This window comes from Stegodyphus dumicola, chromosome X1 (genome assembly GCF_044657685.1).
Source record: "Stegodyphus dumicola isolate Sdum_Otavi_A_Nest chromosome X1, ASM4465768v1".
Lineage (NCBI taxonomy): Eukaryota > Metazoa > Arthropoda > Arachnida > Araneae > Eresidae > Stegodyphus > Stegodyphus dumicola.
In genome coordinates, this window is record NC_140780.1 from 224924360 (window position 1) to 224942581 (window position 18222).

Consider the following 18222-nt stretch of genomic DNA (forward strand, 5'->3'; position numbering starts at 1 on the left):
GTTCCATAATTAATTCCTGATACAAAGTTGCATCAATTTTCTCATTTGTACATGAAAAACCTTTATCCGCCCCTTTAACGATTGGCATTTTTACTGCTTTACAATTTTCTAGATTGTGTTTAGTCAATAAGGATTCAATGTATTCAGTTTGAAACAAACATATACCATTTTCAAGTTTTTCTATTTGCATTCCCAAAACTTTTGAATTGGTATTTTCATGTAACAAATACATTTTTAATTTTGGAAACAATATTTTCAAGCATTTCTTTATTATTACAGAATACAGCTAAATCATCAACATACAAACACAATATAAAAATGTTTTTGGTATTATTATAAATGAATATACAATTATCAGATGCTAATTGTACCAGTCCAAAATTGAAAAATACTTGAATTAACAAGATAATTATGTAATTTTTCATTTACAAATTCTAAACTATTGTCTGTACTCAAACATTTAATTTTTTTTACCAGTTAAACTTCCATACTTAGCTTTAAATTTAGAAAATGCTACAAATACTTCACTTTTACTTTTAAGAAAATAAGTAAAATACATTCCAGAAAAATCATCCACTAAGATCATAAAATATTTAGGCCCGCCAATTGATTCAGTTTGAATAGGACCACATAGATCCAAATGAATTAATTCTAAATTTTTGGAACTCTTATAAATGTCAATATTTGGATGACTGTTTCCAGTTATTTTACTTATGTCACAAATGTCACGCTTAAAGTCACTTACATCATTAACCTTTTAACTGTCATGCCCGAGATAGGTGTTCGAAAATGTCACGCCCAAGTATTTCTCGGGGTAATTTTTTTTTTTTTTTGAGTGCATCATATTGTCATACCCGAATATATATCGGGAGATGTTTATTTCAGCTACATTTGGTTTTTCCAATAAAAAAATTTGACAATTTGTGTACCCAAATCATCCAAATAAGTTGACGGTTAAAGGGTTAATATCAATGTATTCTTTCATTTCGCGATGTGACCAGCAGGGTTGCCACGCTACCTGGAAAACCGGGAAAAGTCAGGGAATTCGAAAATTGACCAAAATATTCAGGGAAAAGTCAGGGAATTTAAGTATTTTTGTCAAAATCTGGAAAAGTCAGGGAAGTTCATACAACGATCCCGCCAAAAAAAAGCGATTTTTGCGCCGACGTCGGAAGAGGTAACTTTTTTGGCGAATTTTGTATCACGTGAGTGTCATTCGGGTAGCTGGCATAGAGCCAATTTTCGCAGCTCCAATTTGATTGTCTTTTAGAAAGGCAAAGCAACTTTCCCGCAACTTTTGGTTTCCAGTATTCTCGAGAATCGCATGTGCAGTGCATGAACTAAAGAAAGTACCTGTTCTCGTATAAAACAAAATGGGTTTAATCCTAGTATACGGTACTATGGAGGTTAGAATCAAAGAATATGTATTGTAAAGAAGGAAAACCTCTCTGCAACAGATGTGGCTGTGGCTCCGTTCCATCATAGAGGGAAACAGCTGTGCATGTCTGATATATCTGTCACCAAAGCTCGAAACCGGTGTCGAAGTTCGAAGGTCACGTTATCAAGAGTTCATAAAATGAATATCGTTTAAAATTTCTTTAACCACTTGCGCTAAAAAGACGTGCCACGCACGTCAAGATGCTTTTGTCTCAAACCGCGAGCGACGTGAACACCACGTCGATAAGCATTTATCGCAAAAATGAAAATAACATGGTGCACACTGTTTATTTCTCGAGTTACAGCTCTGGATTGCACTCGCAGATGCGGAGCGGCGTAAATGAGACACTTTACCGCTTGTTATATTATAGCGCGCGGCACGGCAACCGTGAAGTTTAGTCTTAGCGCAAGTGGTTAAACTCTAAAGGAAAAGAAAATATTTTTTGGCGCAAGTAAATTAATTCACGGATTAGTTATTTTCAGAGGAAAAAAAAAAAAAAAAAAAAAAAACCTACGAAAATCCGTTTTTAAAATTATTGCGAAAAATCCAAGAAGAAACGTCCTTTGATAAAACGTTTCTTCTTGGATTTTTCGCAATAATTTAAAAACGGATTTTCTTAGTTTTCTTTTTGTCAAAGAGCGTTTCTTCTTAACACGTGTTTCTCAATTTCCTGTACACATCGCGGAGAGGGAAATTCTGACCGCCAGGTTCCGTCGCCAAATCCCTTGGAAAATTTTCCCTCCGCATTCTAGCAGAGTAATAGCATTTTACTTGTATGGAACCTTTTCTTCTTTACATAGACGTTCTTTGGTTAGAATAATAATGGGATTTGGCGACATCTTGATGCGCAGTAAACAGGTCATTTTGGTCTTGGCGACAATTTTCAAAATCGTGCCAAAGCCTTACCGTATACTAGAATTTTACCGCAAAATCTTTTTAAACCATTTTTTTTTTCTTTTTAATAAATACCTTGCCATTTTGCAGTAAAATAAAAAAATAGTAATCAGTCATCTAGGCTAGCCATGTAATATAACTATATTCGCTAAAATATAGATGATTATTCTAATTCAATTTTTAAGTAATTATTTTTATGTTATTCATATAAGTTAAAGTTGCTTCTTCCCTCTAAATTTATTTATTATTAGTAAATAATATTTCCAAATTTCAGGAAATTTTCTCTGGCATAATCCTGAAATTAATTATAGCAGTATAATGACATACCATCACGAAAATTAATGCACATATTTTTTCCTTATGTATGCTGCAAAATAAATATAAAATATCTCAATTTATTAAAATAGATTTCTTTCTCTCGTTTAGCTGCAGAATGTCTGCAAAAAAAGCCTTATTTTATTGCAGATTGGGAAGATTCTAATCTCAATCTTCAGTGGAGAAAACAACAACTATTATAATTATATTTATGTTTTCAAGTGTTAAGGTTTTAAGAACATACCTCACGCAAATTAAATTTACCTAAAATCTAACCTAACTATTTAGCATTGCGTTGTGATTTATAAGGACCGGATTAGCCTCGTGTTGAACTGGTGATGATCATGAGTAATAATTAAATAAAACATACATTTGTTATCCAATATATATATCTTAAATTTTATTAAGTTTCTTAAGTGGAAAACTAAACAAAATTATCAAACAAAGTATACCAAGAATAATTAAGAATAAATGTCCTCTGGGATTTATTGAATAATTAAGTGAATTTGCTACACAATACAAGTAATACCATAATTAATTTACCTCTTAGCACAGCCAATGTACATTACGCGGATAGACTGGAATTTTCTTGAAACACACCTGGAAAACCTGGAAAAGTCAGGGAATTTCATTCTCCTGTTTGAGTGGCAACCCTGGACCAGGCCGTCGGCAAATGTAACAAATTCTTGGATTATAGTTTTTATTCCTCCTTGATACGAATGCTTCAGCGTTGGTTCCATCAGGTCGTTTTCTATTAGTTGAACTGTGTGTAGACTCTTCTCATGGAGTATTTCGAATACTTCATCAATTGTTTTTTCACGCTGAGTTTTTACAATTTCCCTAACTTGAGAGAATTTTCCACGAAGACCAAGGACTGTGTAAAACACCAATTCCCGAGGACATACTTCTAGTCCTAGTGATTGGCACTTAATTGCTATTCCTCTTGCTCATACGATATAATCATTAGCCGACTCATGCAACTTTCTAAATTTTTTAACTCGCTACCGGCATCTATTTTTCGATCTTCGGCTTGTCCCATAAATGTTGACTTTATTTTTTCCCAAAGAATTTTTGCATTCTCTTCTGTGGAGAACTGAAGCGCCTGTTGATCCTATAGTGAAAGTTTTATATGTGCTACAGCGTCAGCGTTTTTCTCATTCCACAATCTTTCATTTTTCTCGTCTAAGTTTTTTGGTTTTATAGTCGAAATTATCGAGTCAAGTCTTTTCAGTGATAAGGCAGCTTTAATTTTCAGTGCCCAGATAAAATAGTTCTCGCCAGTTAATTCGGGAACATTACACTTCTCCATTTTTGGCTTCCAAAGACAGTTTCAGTTTCGATTTGGTATTTTTTATCCAATTCTTCTTTAAAAAACTATGCTTTGCTACCATTTGTTGTTTCAGAGGCCAATATTTAGAGTAAAGAAGCCATCTTAGGACAACACACTTTATTTACACGAATAATGAATAAAGAGATCACACAGCAAATCATATTGACCATCACACAGCAAATATCTTCTCACCATCTCCATATACTCGAATGACGAATGTGTCGGGAGAAGAGACAGCTGCGCCAGCATAATTAATACGCATGTGCATAAGAAAAAACGTTTGCTCACCTCTACCCAACAGTTAGTTTACACTACTTGTATATAAATGAAGTTATCAAATAATTTGTAAAACACATACTAAAAGCTAAACACTCTAAAGACAAAAACTCGAAGTGTAATGCAAAACTTATGAAAAAGCGGACGCTTTTAGAGCAAACAGAATACACTTCGCAAATTAACATTTTGTTCACAACTACCACCATCTATACGACTAATTTGATATTAAAAATAGAAAAAATACTGCCAAAACAGTGAAAGCGACAAAGAAATCGGATTACCTGCATTCTGTATGGCATGATTACAGGCATGAGTACGGTCAAAGTGGGCAAGGCGTTAAGTGTTTCAGGTTTTTTTTTTTTTTATACGTAACACTTTTACTTCTAAAAGAGAGAGAAATTTCTATACATAATTCATACCTTTTGAGCATGTGCAAATATTGCTAATGCCTATTAGAGCGTAAGCTTGTCACATTTTCTCTGTTAAAAAAATAAATAAATAAATAAATAAGTGGAGGATATTTCAGTTCCCCTACAGACGTTTTCAGTTTTATTCGAGTTCATTTCAAACATGCTAGAAATTTGCAAACCAGTTTAATGTGACTTGTGTAACTCCTGTAAACATAAAATTCGATGGGCAACTTTTCTTTGGAACAACTTCCATTTCTGAGCAAAACTTTTTTAAATGGCAAGTTTCTATTTGTAACTTCATAGATAAAGAAATCAGAAGGAATGAAGAATTATGGGACCTAACTCTGCAATTTCTTAGAAATGGAAATCTTTGAGAAATTACATTTGAAGAGATGTTGAGGAAATTTGTTGTTTGATCTGACGGTTTTATTAAACTGTTTCCATTTGTGTCATCGTCACAAAACGTGGAAGCTTGCAGATTGAAAATAAACAAGACGGCTCGTGCAATTAACCATTTGCTTATCCTTTTTGCTACCATATAAATAAGCCATGTAAAGACTTTGAAATTGTTGTGATGAAAAGTGAATGAAATGCAACAAAGTTTTTTTACCTAGAGATTGTCATAAAAAAATTCAAAGGCATTGCTAGTAAAAGATGTTACGTTGTGTTAAGGGAATAATCCTGAGGATTTTCCACTTAAAAATTCTGTTGAATTGGAAACTGTCATTAGAAATCTACTAATTTCAGCTTTTATCAGTTTCCTGTTATAAAGATAATTCTTATGTTTTCTCTAGCATTATATGAGTTTTTTAATTGTAGTAATTATTGATTGATTTTTAGGAAATGAGGGATTTGTCCCAAAACATATTGAAACAAAACTGCAAACAAAATTAAGTCAAAGTGTTAAGTTGAAATTAAGTGTCTGAACTAGGTTGAAATCAGTGTTAATCTAAGCTTGCTGGTGTTAAAAAAAAAAAAAAAAAAAAAAAAAAAAAATTAAACATCTAATTTTCAAGTTTTCATATTTCATTTATGTTGTATGAATATGGTATCAATTTATTGTTATTAATTTTTTTCATTGCTATTGTAGGTGACTGTGATGTGCCTCGTTGGGTTACTGAAAATGAAAATCTGCAACTTGCTTTGGCTGGGGTAAGCAAAGGAGTAAGTCAGTCTTATTTGCATAATATATCGTATCTCAACTAAAAGTATTATTTATTGGAAAACTGAATATTTACTACTGTTTGCCCACCTCCTTAATATTGATTTTTAGTATAAATAGACCTAACAGTTAACCATTAAATCAAGATTAACTTTACTGAAAATAGGTTTGAATGTATAATTAAGAGCTTTTCTTTAGCTTTCAATTATACATCTTCTTACTGTTATGTCCTTGAATCCATTCTAGCATGATTCCATAAAGTTTTAAGTTCATAGTTCATGGTTAAAATAACATGCTGAATAATGATTATTGGAGAAGTCAAACAGTAGGAATCAGCATTATATTTGTAAATTTTTCAGGACTAGTTTCTATAGATTAACAACAGAACCATCTGCCAAAGTGCAAATGAATGAAGTAGAAAATCGTGATAAGAATGACTGGAAAGAAGACAGGTATTTTGGGATGGACTGCTTGCCTTTTAGTTTTGATATATTGAACGTTAGATTGTTTGCTATGTATAGCAGAATTAGTTAGTTTAGGAAACAATCAAAGTATTTTATGAAATTCGGATACAGTCTTAACATTCAACTGAATATTGCACTGTAATCAGCCAGTAGCAGCCGGAGTTGTGTTTTGCCTGGTAAGCCAAAATAAGTGAAATCAGCTCCTGTTATGAGAATTGAAACATTAGCAATCATGAAATTCCGTTTAAAATTTTGCCTGAAATGAAGAGTTAAATTCCCTGTCATAATGCCGTACATTTAAATTTTTGTGTTATTTGTAGCAAATAGCTTTAAAGCAGTACCACTAATATGTTTTCCTCGTGGCACAGGAATGAACGAAATGCCACTACCTGTATCAACAAGAAAGTGCATGTTTGTATGTTTATCTCATATATATATATATATATATATATAATCTGTAAGTGCTTGTTGCTATTCGAGTATCCATGACTTCTTTTGGAATAGCAGCCGGATTTATTTTTCTGATTGAAAAGGGCATGGAGGAACATACAAGCATCAGCTGTAAACTCTTGATGACACCAGTAAACAGTGTTGGCATTATTTGTGTGCAAAGTACATTGCCTGTTTTTTTAAGATTGTGGTTATTGCAGTATCCTGGATTTTGATTGTATTGTTTTTGGGATAAGCATTCAACTTGCTTAGTGAGATTCTGTGTTTATTTGTTCATTAAGCTTGATGCTTAAGAAAACACTGTATTTTGCTTAGTATTTGATGCTTAGCAAATAGTTGGTTATTTGTGACTTCCAAAAGCTTATCTGCCATTTGGCTAGACAAATTGTATCTGCATCAGGAGCTAATAAAACTGCTTGCATATTGACAGGAAGCCTTAATATCCATAAGTTTTTTAGAAAATCATCATGTATTTTGCTTGCTGTCAAATTTTTAATTTGTTTTGTAAGAAAACTAGGCTTTTGTCACTTAATATGATAAGAGTTTAAGTATTTATTGAAATTCAGAATCTTGAAATCCTAATAATAGTCTGTTTTTTAAGGTAGATATTTGTAATTCTCAGGAAGTGTTAAGATTATATCTGAAGAGATGTTAAATATATCTAAATTTGCTACAGTATGCGAAAGTTTGGTGTTATCGCCGATAATGCCAGCTTGATCAAATGCCATTTCACATTACATTAGGCATAAAGCGATATTTGATTTCCAGATTGGTGGTATTTTCAAAACCACTTTGTAATCCTGATCTGTCACAGTTTCTTGAATCTGTAACTCTGCAATTTTCGAAAGGTGTGTTTTTCCTGAAAGTGACAGACAATAGAATTGGGGGCATGTTTTGCTTTAGTGGCACCCCACTGAGGGAAAAGGATGAGTAAGCCTTTACAGATCAGCTGTTTGATACATTAATTTAGTCATGACAAAATGCAGGGGAGCAAAGAAATCAATTCCCATCATTGCAGTTCTTTGTTTGCATCTTGTTTGCTGAAATAGCAGGCACTTAACACAAATGTTTTTCAAGACTCGTACTCTGCTGTACTTGTGTGTACTCTGCTGTACACACAATCACTTGCATTATTTCACAATCGTGAAAGTTGTTGGAAGTGATAATTAAGTGCTTCAATGTTTGTAGTGGAGATGAATATCTGGTTTCAGATTATTGAGGGAGAAGCTGCTTTGATCTGATGTCAAGATTTTTCAACTGCCGTTTGAGGAATTTAGTTGGGAAAGGTGGATTTAAGTTTCTGTTTTGGGATGACGAATGCTTTGGATTGCCTTAAAAATCCAGTGCAGTAAAACAGGCTGTATAAAAGGCATACTTGTGTAGTAGGAATTTCTATCATAAAATCCATATGAAGAGTTTTGCTGCACACTTGAAAATGCAAGTGATTAAGCATTTATTTTAAAATGTACTGAATCAGAAGGTAATGGAAGTTTTCCAGAGAAACTGTGGTTTTAGCTATTGGAATAGTTGCTGATAGTTTGATTTCAGTAAGCACTTCTCGATCCTCGATCATCACTGATGTGATCTCTAGTGCCTAATGGGGTGACTCCATGTTATGATTGGTAGGTTACTAATTGGTGTACTAGTTAGGTTGTGTATTATTTACTGCATATAGAACTAAAAGCACATATATTATAAATTTGTGGGAAGCAATCAATTGCAATACAATAGCAATTGATAATTAATATTGAATGTATAGAAATAAATTATTTGGAGGTTAAGTTGTCCTCAGTATAGGAGGATCTTGCTAGAGTGTCTCTTATTTAGAGTCTTAGAGTGTTCTGTGTTTTTGCTTTGTCTGAAACAATCTGCAGACTAAATTATTGATGCCCTTTTAATTTTTCAGTTGTATTTTTCTTCCTCTGATTTGTTAAGGTTGAAGCTGATATTAGAGGAGCTAAAGGGTCATTTGATCTTCAGCCCCTTGAATTCATGAGGCTTTGATGATGAACACATAACATAACATAACAATAGTGGCGCTTCCTTCTTATGAAAAGAAGGAAAAGAGTTTAGGCAATATTGCCCATTACTCTTCTGCCATTTGATCATTTAAATCAAGGGATTTAAATGGTAACTCCCGTAAAAGGTAAGTAATAAATAAATAGATAAGATCCCAAACTGACACCAAATCTATAGTATCAGCAAAAGATCCCATCTCTAAGTTCAAGGTGTCGGTTGGATTGTGAAAACTTCCCTGTTGGATGGAAAACCGATTCAATCTTTCCCAAACCACCAAACGCAAATTCTTGACCAAACAAGAGTGCGATGGAGAGTCGAGTCAAATAAATAAATAAATAAATAAGGAGGGCAGAGGTGCATTCTCAAGCCAAATGGCCAGGTAGTGTATAAAGATTTGATATATATTTTCAAATTATATTCCAAAAAACAGCTATGAGAGGGAAATCCCTGCATAGTTTCTTTTCAAGGGGGGGGAAAGAACTCATAGGGCATCTCAATGCTTGTTTCTTGTGGTTTCAAATTCACCTTACCTGTAGGTGTTTAGTATACATCAGAAACCCTATTATGCCAGAGAGCCCTTTGTATAGAAGGGCTTGATCAAAGGTAATATAGGGAAACCCAAGGAATTTGTTTTTAGGGGCAGAAAACACCGGACATCGTCCCAGAAAGTGAAAAGGTGTTTCCTCTTCTCCACAAGCTGGGCAGAGAGGAGATTTGACAAGACCACATTTGTGGAGATGCTTAGCTAGATAAACATGTCCAGTAACAATTTGAATTACCTGGCGTAGGTGAGTTCTACTGAGGTGTATGAGTTTACCTGAAAAGTTAAGTGTACTGAGCACCAATTTAGAATGAGCTCAGTCTGGTAGTTTAGACATATATCATCATGTTTGTTCTTTATCCAGCTTCTTACTTCTTTTTTAACAGTTTGATATGAAACTGGATAAAATGGTTCTGGGCCAGACATGGGTAGTTGCGAAGCATCTTTAGCTACTTTATCAGCTAGTTCATTTCCAGGAAAATCACAATGACCTGGGACCCAGACTAAACTAATGGTATTATGGGCCTGAGCCAGAGAATTGAGATCTTGAGTACAGTTCAAAACACAGTTTTGTAACTTGACACGATTAGCCAGGGCAAGGATGGCTGATTGGCTGTCAGAGAGAATATATATATACTTATCAACTGTATTTTTAGCTAAGAGCTCCCTGGTGACCATATTGATCGCCAGAACCTCGGCTTGGAAAACAGTTGTTAATTTACCAAGGTATAGATGAAATCTAATGAAATCTTCAGATCCCTTGGTTCTTATAATAGCTCCATCTCCAGTGAAGTTGGATTTTGATCCATCTGTGTAACATTCAATTGATCCTGTTGCATTTAGGTCAATTAGAGATTCTATCTCATTCCTTTTTGGTATACGAGTTGAGAATAGTTTATCTGGAACTGTTGTTTTAGTAATTGCATCTTTGAGCATATAGATTATAGGGATCTCATTGCCCAAGTCCAGACATATGTCAATGTGGCTTTTATGACCAAAACCTGCCTTGATGAACAAAACACAGAATGCTAAAATCCTGACACTAGCCGTGAAGTTATGACTCTTGTAATATTAAGTGGAGGTATTCCTATACAAGTTATTGTCCGTGCAGTGTCAAAGCATGTCATCTCACACCTCTTAAAAGCTCAAAGAGTGACTTGTGAGGGAACTGAGCATGTTAATTCCTTATCTTTGTGTGGTTTATTTAAGTATGGCAAAGGTTTTAAGGGCAGTCTGCCTGAGCAAAGGAATGTCTTCATGGAGCACATTTTTATGATACTGGCTTGTATGCACTTTACATGTAGGGAAAACTCACAAAAACAGCTAGCTCGTTCGCCATGATTTGAACCCCTTTGTTTGGTCCTTTATGTGTGTGAGAAAGAGGGAGGAAGGAGAAGGAAAGTATAAATGTGGATTGACTTCGAATGCTAATTTGGAAAGTATTAAAATATTTGCATTCTTTCAGTTTCATGTAAATCTTAAATTTCTGTAATATGTTTTATTATTTATAGTTGAAATTTAAGTAATTAAAACACTGTTTACAAAAATATTTGATAGCCATTCAGCATACAGATTTCTTATTTTAAGTGTGTAGTATTTCACTTTTAAAATGCATAGCTGTCAAATCCTAAAATTCCTGATTATTTCTGCAAACTGCTGTGCATTCTAATGTTTGCTGCTCCACAAGTTGATCCAAAAGTTCTTTTCCACCCCCGATGGTGGGCACTTACCTATAACGACATTGGCCGCTACTAAGAACAGAAGTGGTGTCCATTTTATTATGGAGGCACCTAATAGGTGGCCACCGTTACCTCCTGTGAAACAATTTTACATCCATGCCTTCTCCGGGATTCTTTGGTATCGCAGTCAGGCTACCCTAACCACTATACTATCTGGGCGCCAGTTGATTCTAAAAGTCATTTTATAATCACACCAATGTCAAAATGTTACAATTTTTGTATATTTTCTATTAAGTCAGATATTGTATAATTTTAAGTTTTTTTTTTTTTTTTTCCTAGGTCACAAAGTCTAATTCAGAAGAAAAAAAAATAGAAAAGCTTTTGAAGAAAACTTCTAGAGAGATATACAAACTAAGAAAAAGCCGTAAGAAACAACCTGATATTACTTCATTCAGGTATGATATAAATATGTGTGTGATTGTAGGTATATATATTAATTTTAGTTTGGATTCAAATGACTTCTAAACTTAAGAACCACCACATGTGAGAAAATTCACCATGTTTTAGAAATGAATCAATTAAAGGAAATCTATCAATTATATGTATGATGCAAAGTTCAAAGTCTTGAAGTCCAGTATCCAGACAACAAGCACTTTTTTCATCTTTCTCTCTTGACATTCGTGTATTTGGCTTTCAAATACCAGCCAGCTGGGGAATCACACTGTGGCTAATAGCAAGAGATTGATTGACCGCACTTTTGGCCCTTGAGAGGTTGTGGAGGAGAGTTAACATTTTTCTATCTAAACTATAAGTAAAGTCCCAAGACATAATATCTGTTTGGAGTGGAATATTGCTCATACCCATTTTCTTTCAAGTGTAACAGCTGGGAAGAGAGAGAATTAGATTCATAAGAATTTAAGTTCAGTTAAACCATAGTTATTCGTACTAGTTTTTTGTTAGGCCTAACAGCCGGAAAGGTAGAGAATTAGACTCTTAAGAACTTCAGTAGACCTCAATTGCTCATTCTGATCCCCCCCAGCAGCTGGGAAGAGAGAAAAAATGAGATATGAATGTAAAGAACATAATGTAACACAGCAAATTATACATTTCTGTAATTTTCTAATTCAGCTTGTTATATTTTGCAGGATATTTTACAACTATCTTATCAGAATTAAAGTTTGAATTTTCAATTATGTCAAAAGAAGTTTATTTCTAGAACTGAAGCAGGATCTGCAAAGTGAAAGCATATGACACTTGCTTTATATAGCGGCAAGAGCAAATGGCAGTACAATTTGAGTTTTATAAAGTGAGATGTTACAATTAGGCAAAGGAGCAACATTATTTTGGTGTAGATTTTAGAAAGCAAAATTTTCCAGTTATTAGAATTCTTGAAGAAATGTATAAAAGTGCTAATAAGTGAAGCTGGTATAACAAATTTTTCATTGCGATGACAATGCCCCAATCAAGTAGTGGACTTTGAAATCTGTAGTATGGCTTTAAATCCAGAAAATATCGCTACTAATGGAAAAGAAGGAAAAAAAAAAAAAGGTTTTTTGAGAATGAGCTTTCAATTGATAGTTAAGTTGAAAATCTCAACATGGCAGTTACTGAACTTGGAGAAATAGAAGTCTGTAATTGATAATGAAATTATGTCTGTCTGTAAAATTAAAGAAAAATATTTGTACAAAAAAGGAAACAGTTTAAATAACTTGCTTATTAGAAGAAATGTTCCCCCCCCAAAAAAAAAATTTGGATTTTCAAAGATAAAAAAATGTTTCATTATTTCATAAACAACTATTTAATATTTTGGCTTTAATAATTTTTATGTCATCTTGTTTGATTAACCCTTTGCGGCATGGTGGGTCAATATATGTCCCACCTAATTAATATTTATTTTCTCAGTTAGCAATTTCCGTTAGAAATTTTCTAATCTTTTAAAAATAATCTATTTTAGTTATTATTTTTCTCAGTAGATGTTACTACTATACCAGGGCTTAAGTTTATAAGCAAAAAATATTCAAAATAGGATCACAAAAGTGATATCCATGTATCTCGCATTTTTCAATATTTTAAAAATTTTGGTATACAATTTATGATATGTATGATTCTTTTTAATATTCAAAGGTATTTTATTTTCAAAAATCTTAATTGGATTCAATATTTTATAACATTAATTTTGCAGTTGAAATAAGTGGGTTAAAATTTGTCCCACCACACACTTGAATTTCCGCTCAATAGATGGCAGCACTCACAATTATTTTTCTTTTCTTTTTTGCATCTTTTTTTTTTTTTTTCGTGATTGCGCTCGCTTTTACATCCGTTGTATGCTCTGATGTGCTAAAATGTCTAGAAAAAAATTAACAACTCAGGAAGCTTTGGATTTTTTTGCTGAATTGCCATCCGATTGCGACTCAAATGCTTCAGATGTCAATTCTGATTCAGATGAAATTGAAATCCAAGAAAGAATAACTGAGGTTGAAGTTATTGCTGAAGAAGAAAAGGAAGTAGTTATAATTTGTTTCGCTTTTTAAAGATAGACTCATCTATGCATGTGGCACTGTAAATATGGATCGGAAGTATCTACTCAAAAATTTAAAAGACAAATTTATGTCAAGAGAATATATAGACTTTTCAGTTAGCGATGATTCAATTTATTGCATAAAATGGAAGGATAAAAGATCCGTTTCTATCCTGTCTTGCTTGGAAAAGGCAACTGAAATGAAAGAAATTAATAGAAAAGAACTAGATGGAAAGACAAAAAAAAAGTACTGTGCCCAAACAGCATTATGTCATATACTAAGAATATGGGATATGTCGACTGATTGATCAACTGAAAGGACTATATGAAATAGACCGCAAAAGCAAAAAATGGTGGCACATGATTTTTTTTTATTTTACTTTTTAGATGCGAGTATAGTAAACGCATTTATTCTATTTAAGTTTGTTCGCGAACCTGATCATGATGTAAAAACAATGAAAGATTTTCTTCTCTCAGTTATAAAAGGTCTAATGGCAATTGCAGGCAAGAAACAGCTGAAAGAAAACTGAAATCCCCAGTTCAAATAAAAATTAAAAACGCTTTCGTACAACCAGAAAAGAGACTAAAAAATGTAAGTAAAACGCCAAAGAGAACGAGCAGGAGAAGATGTGCATATTGCAGCATATCGAAAGAAGAACGACAAACATTTTGGGTGTGTGAAACATGTGAAGTGCCTCTATGCTTACAAAAGAATGAAAAAACATGTTTTTCAAAGTTTCATGAAAAATGACTTTTTTTCAATTTTAATCATATATAAATGTTTTTGAATCAAGTGCCAATTTTAATATTTTATTTAGTATCATATGTACGAGTATCAAATTTTAATCTTAAAATAATATTCAAGAAAATATTTTCTTTTGTTCCTAAAATTTAAAAATATTAAATATATGTATGCAAAATGTGCATATGCAAAATTTTACAAGTCATGCATATATGCAATAAGTACAAAATGCATTTTAGTGTGTTTATTATGAATATTTTAGAATGCACGCTTTATTTTGTTTATTCATTCCACATAAAATTTTTTTTTCCCTGCTATACACCAATATGCTGTAAGACATGTGCTAGTTGCATGGTGGGACAAACGGTATCCCACCTTCCACCGTAAAAAATAAAAGCGCAGAATTTTTTTCAAGCCTTAAAGGCACTTAAGTAAGTCCATCTGACTTATTCTAAGGCATTTTTTTAAAGATTAAAATATATTTTAAATATGCGTGTCGCAAAGGGTTAAACTAATAATTTTAAATCCATTCAAATGAGCATTTAAAAAAATGCAACCTCGTGTCTGCCCTAACCATTAATTATTTTTTATTTCCTTAACTTTTTAATACACTCCGGAAATAAAATAGATGTCAGACTGACATCTGCATCTTCAGAAATTACTTTTGGTATTTTGAATCGAACAAATTTATTAAAAGTTCTAGCTCAGTCCTCAGTTTATGAATATAAAAATTAATTTTTACTGTTATAAATAAAAGTGCTTTAAAAGCAGGGAATATAATTTGATAGTAGGTGATTGTAATTTTTTCAATGCGTTTTGTTTCACTCTTTAAAATAGAAAGTTATGTCTTACTACAGTATTCTCGAATTTTTAATATTTTGCCTTTTAATTTGCTGGCAATCTGTGTTTTTTTTTTTTTTTGTTTTGTTTTGTATGTTTTTACTTCCTTGTACGAAGTAAAAAGGAAGTATTGTAATCGTGAAAAGTTTCAGGCAGCATATTTCAATGAAAATATCCATTTTGACCGCTATCGAATGCAATTTAATGATGTTTTTGTGTGATATCTGTACGTAAGAACAGAATAAAAGACTCTTTTCCTCCAAAATAATTATAAAATTGCTTTAAAATTAATTCTCAAGAGAATTTTTCGTCCCGTCTCTACGAACGTATGTTTGTACGTAATCTAGCATAACTCAAAAACGAGTAGCCTCAGAACGTTGAAATTTTGTATATAGGTCTGCTATAACATGTAGATGTGCACCTCGTATTTTGGTTGCAATCGGCCGCACCAAACGTATATAAATATATTTTTATGTATATCCACTCTGTTACCCGGCTCAGTGATCTCAGTTTCTTTACTCTTATATGTTTGTAAATTGCACATTTTTTGCTTTAAAAATGATTGACTTATGTTGTTTTTATCTTCCGGTTAAAGTTTTTATGCCTTTAGTACATCTGTACCTTTGAATCTTACATTTGAAACAGCAGACTAGTAGATTTGTTGCCAATCTAGAGAAACTTAGCTTCGCAACAACAAAGATAATGCCTTAATTTATTATTGCCAATTAAATCATGCTTAACCCTTTGACGCGTGGGGATCGCGCCCTGAAACCACCAATTTTTGAATTTTTTTCTTTTCTTTCTTCCGAAATTTTTGATTGAAAATCAATTGATTACTGATCTTTTACCTGTAAATAACATAAAATGACTGCAGAATCATACATGTTTTAGGTCTTAGTACTTCAAATTGAATGCCTTTTAAAATTCGTTTTCAATGAGACAAAATAATTTCTTTTTATTAATATAAACAACTTTAAATTTCAAAAGTTATTCATCGCTCATCATGATTTCTATCATAAACAATAAAAAATAGCAATATTTAAACTCCATATATAAAAAAAACCCCTCTATATGTATGGCATTTGCTTTGTGGTTTCAGGGCACGACCACTGCACCACTAGATCGTGTCACAATGCTCTAGGCTCGGTGGTCGCGCCTTGAAACCACTGCTCTTCACAATGGCATTTGCTTGCTTCTGAAATAGGAATGTTTATTTTTACCCGGATATAGATAAGGGGTTTTGAAATCACAGAGTTATTTTATTTTGTGATTTTATAAATTGTTTCCTGTGGTTTAAATTTAATGTAAATATACTTTGCTGTAATTAAAAATAGAAATCGCATAAAGTTTTATTTAAATTAAAAATATTTTCTGAATATTTTGGGACGAAATACAAATAAAATAAATATGAATGGGAAACAAATGATCCGTATCAAAGCCAAAAAGACCAAGCCCCTCCTCATTAACAAAAAACCACAAATTTCATGGGCCAGATGAAAAGAAACTGAATAACTCTGGATGTATATATACCAGTGAAATTTAGATCCAATCAGTGTACATTTTGTAGCACAAGGAAGAAACCTCATAGAAGATACATGTGGCGAAACGTGCAATGTGGGCATGCATGTACAAAAAGATAAAACATGCTTTGAACAGTGTCACAAAAAATATTTGTTCTTTGAAATTTAAAAAAAAAAAAAAAAAATCCTTATTTTATTGGATTTTTTTTAATCCATGTAGCCAAACATAGGTACTTTTACTGCTATAGAAAAATTACATAAATGTTTATTTTTAAAATTTTTTCTGAAGATTTACTTTGTAAAATAATGTAAAAAAATATATCTATTATATATTATGCAATTCCTATATGCATTTTTTTAAAATTCGTAAATTTCGTCATTTATTAGAAACGCGCATGGAGAAAGGTAAGTTTATTTTTCCTACTTACCTCGGCAAGTTTCAAAGCTCTAGACGCGCGGTGGTTTCACAGTGCGACCACCACCTACAGAACAATGGGCAAGAGTTATATTATTTGTCTCTAGGATCATAATATTCAATTTCTAGAGTTTTTAGTTAAAAAAATTATAAAAATAATATCGCGCATGTCAAAGGGTTAATCCTCTCTGGAATTTTTTCGAGGAAATAAGTGTTTAAGATTTACTTCGTAATTTTTAATATAGGTATTTTGAGTTTTTATTTATTTTTGCCTTCTCGCAAAGTGAGAGCTGAATTAATTGAATGAGAAATACTCAATCATCTGTGAAAAACTGTTTCTTTTTTGTTTGCTTACTTTCTTTTATACATCGTTCTAGCTTTATTATAGTATTTGAATAGAACATGTGGCCACGATTAGATAATTCTATACTTTAAATGATATAAATTTTGTGCATTATGAGTTATAATATGAACGAAATATAATACTGTTAAGTGAATCTAGCGCCAAAGTGTAGCTATGGTAAACAAATACTAGAGTGAATTTTAAAGAATGCATTTATTCTGTTGTGGTTTATGCACTGTCGGCGAAGTAGATTTAATTCAATCCAATAAGTTTAAATGAAATGCAAGAAAAAATGCATATAATATAATATTCCATACAAGGAAGTCATGTGAAGTACACATCAGATTTCTTAAATCAATAAAACATGTATCAGTAAAACAACATTTCTAAATATTAGGTGACTAGATGTTGAATAGCTGTTTTTGCAGCTGTATATAGGAGCTGACTTCAGGTATTACTGGTTGCTACAGATTGATGCTGTTGCCTTTTTTAATTTCCCAACATGTTACTGCAGTTGTCTTAAAAGAATGATTAGCAATTTTTTTATACTAAAACTGTGCTTAGCAAATATTCATTAATGTGATTAAAACTATGCTCCTCAGTATTGCTAGTACCTTCTAAAAGTCATCAGTGAAATAGTTATTCTTGCCTTTGCTATATGTCACAATTGAAGTCACAATTGAATTGACCTAACCATTACCATTGTTTTTGCCAGTACTTAAAGCAAGTGATGTATTCTATATTGCTTTAATAATATTGCTACGGTAATTCCTGCAAGTGTTTTAACAATTACAACACTTGCCTGAAGCTCCCCTGCAGCAGAATTGAGAAAAAATTTTAATAAGTTGTTTTGTATGGTTAGACAC

The 18222-nt window shown here is 32.5% G+C and overlaps 1 protein-coding gene across 2 annotated transcripts in view; it reads left to right on the plus strand.

The window, feature by feature from the left end:
• kibra (WW and C2 domain containing protein kibra) overlaps positions 1-18222 on the plus strand; it is a 186296-nt gene that overhangs the window by 146502 nt on the left and 21572 nt on the right. The window contains exons 20-21 of one of the 2 annotated variants that reach the window (XM_035361929.2): positions 5754-5827; positions 11318-11433. In XM_035361929.2, the coding sequence (XP_035217820.1) occupies positions 5754-5827; positions 11318-11433 (190 nt within the window). The remainder of the gene's footprint in view (positions 1-5753; positions 5828-11317; positions 11434-18222) is intronic. The other variant, XM_085808659.1, reaches the window with a different exon arrangement.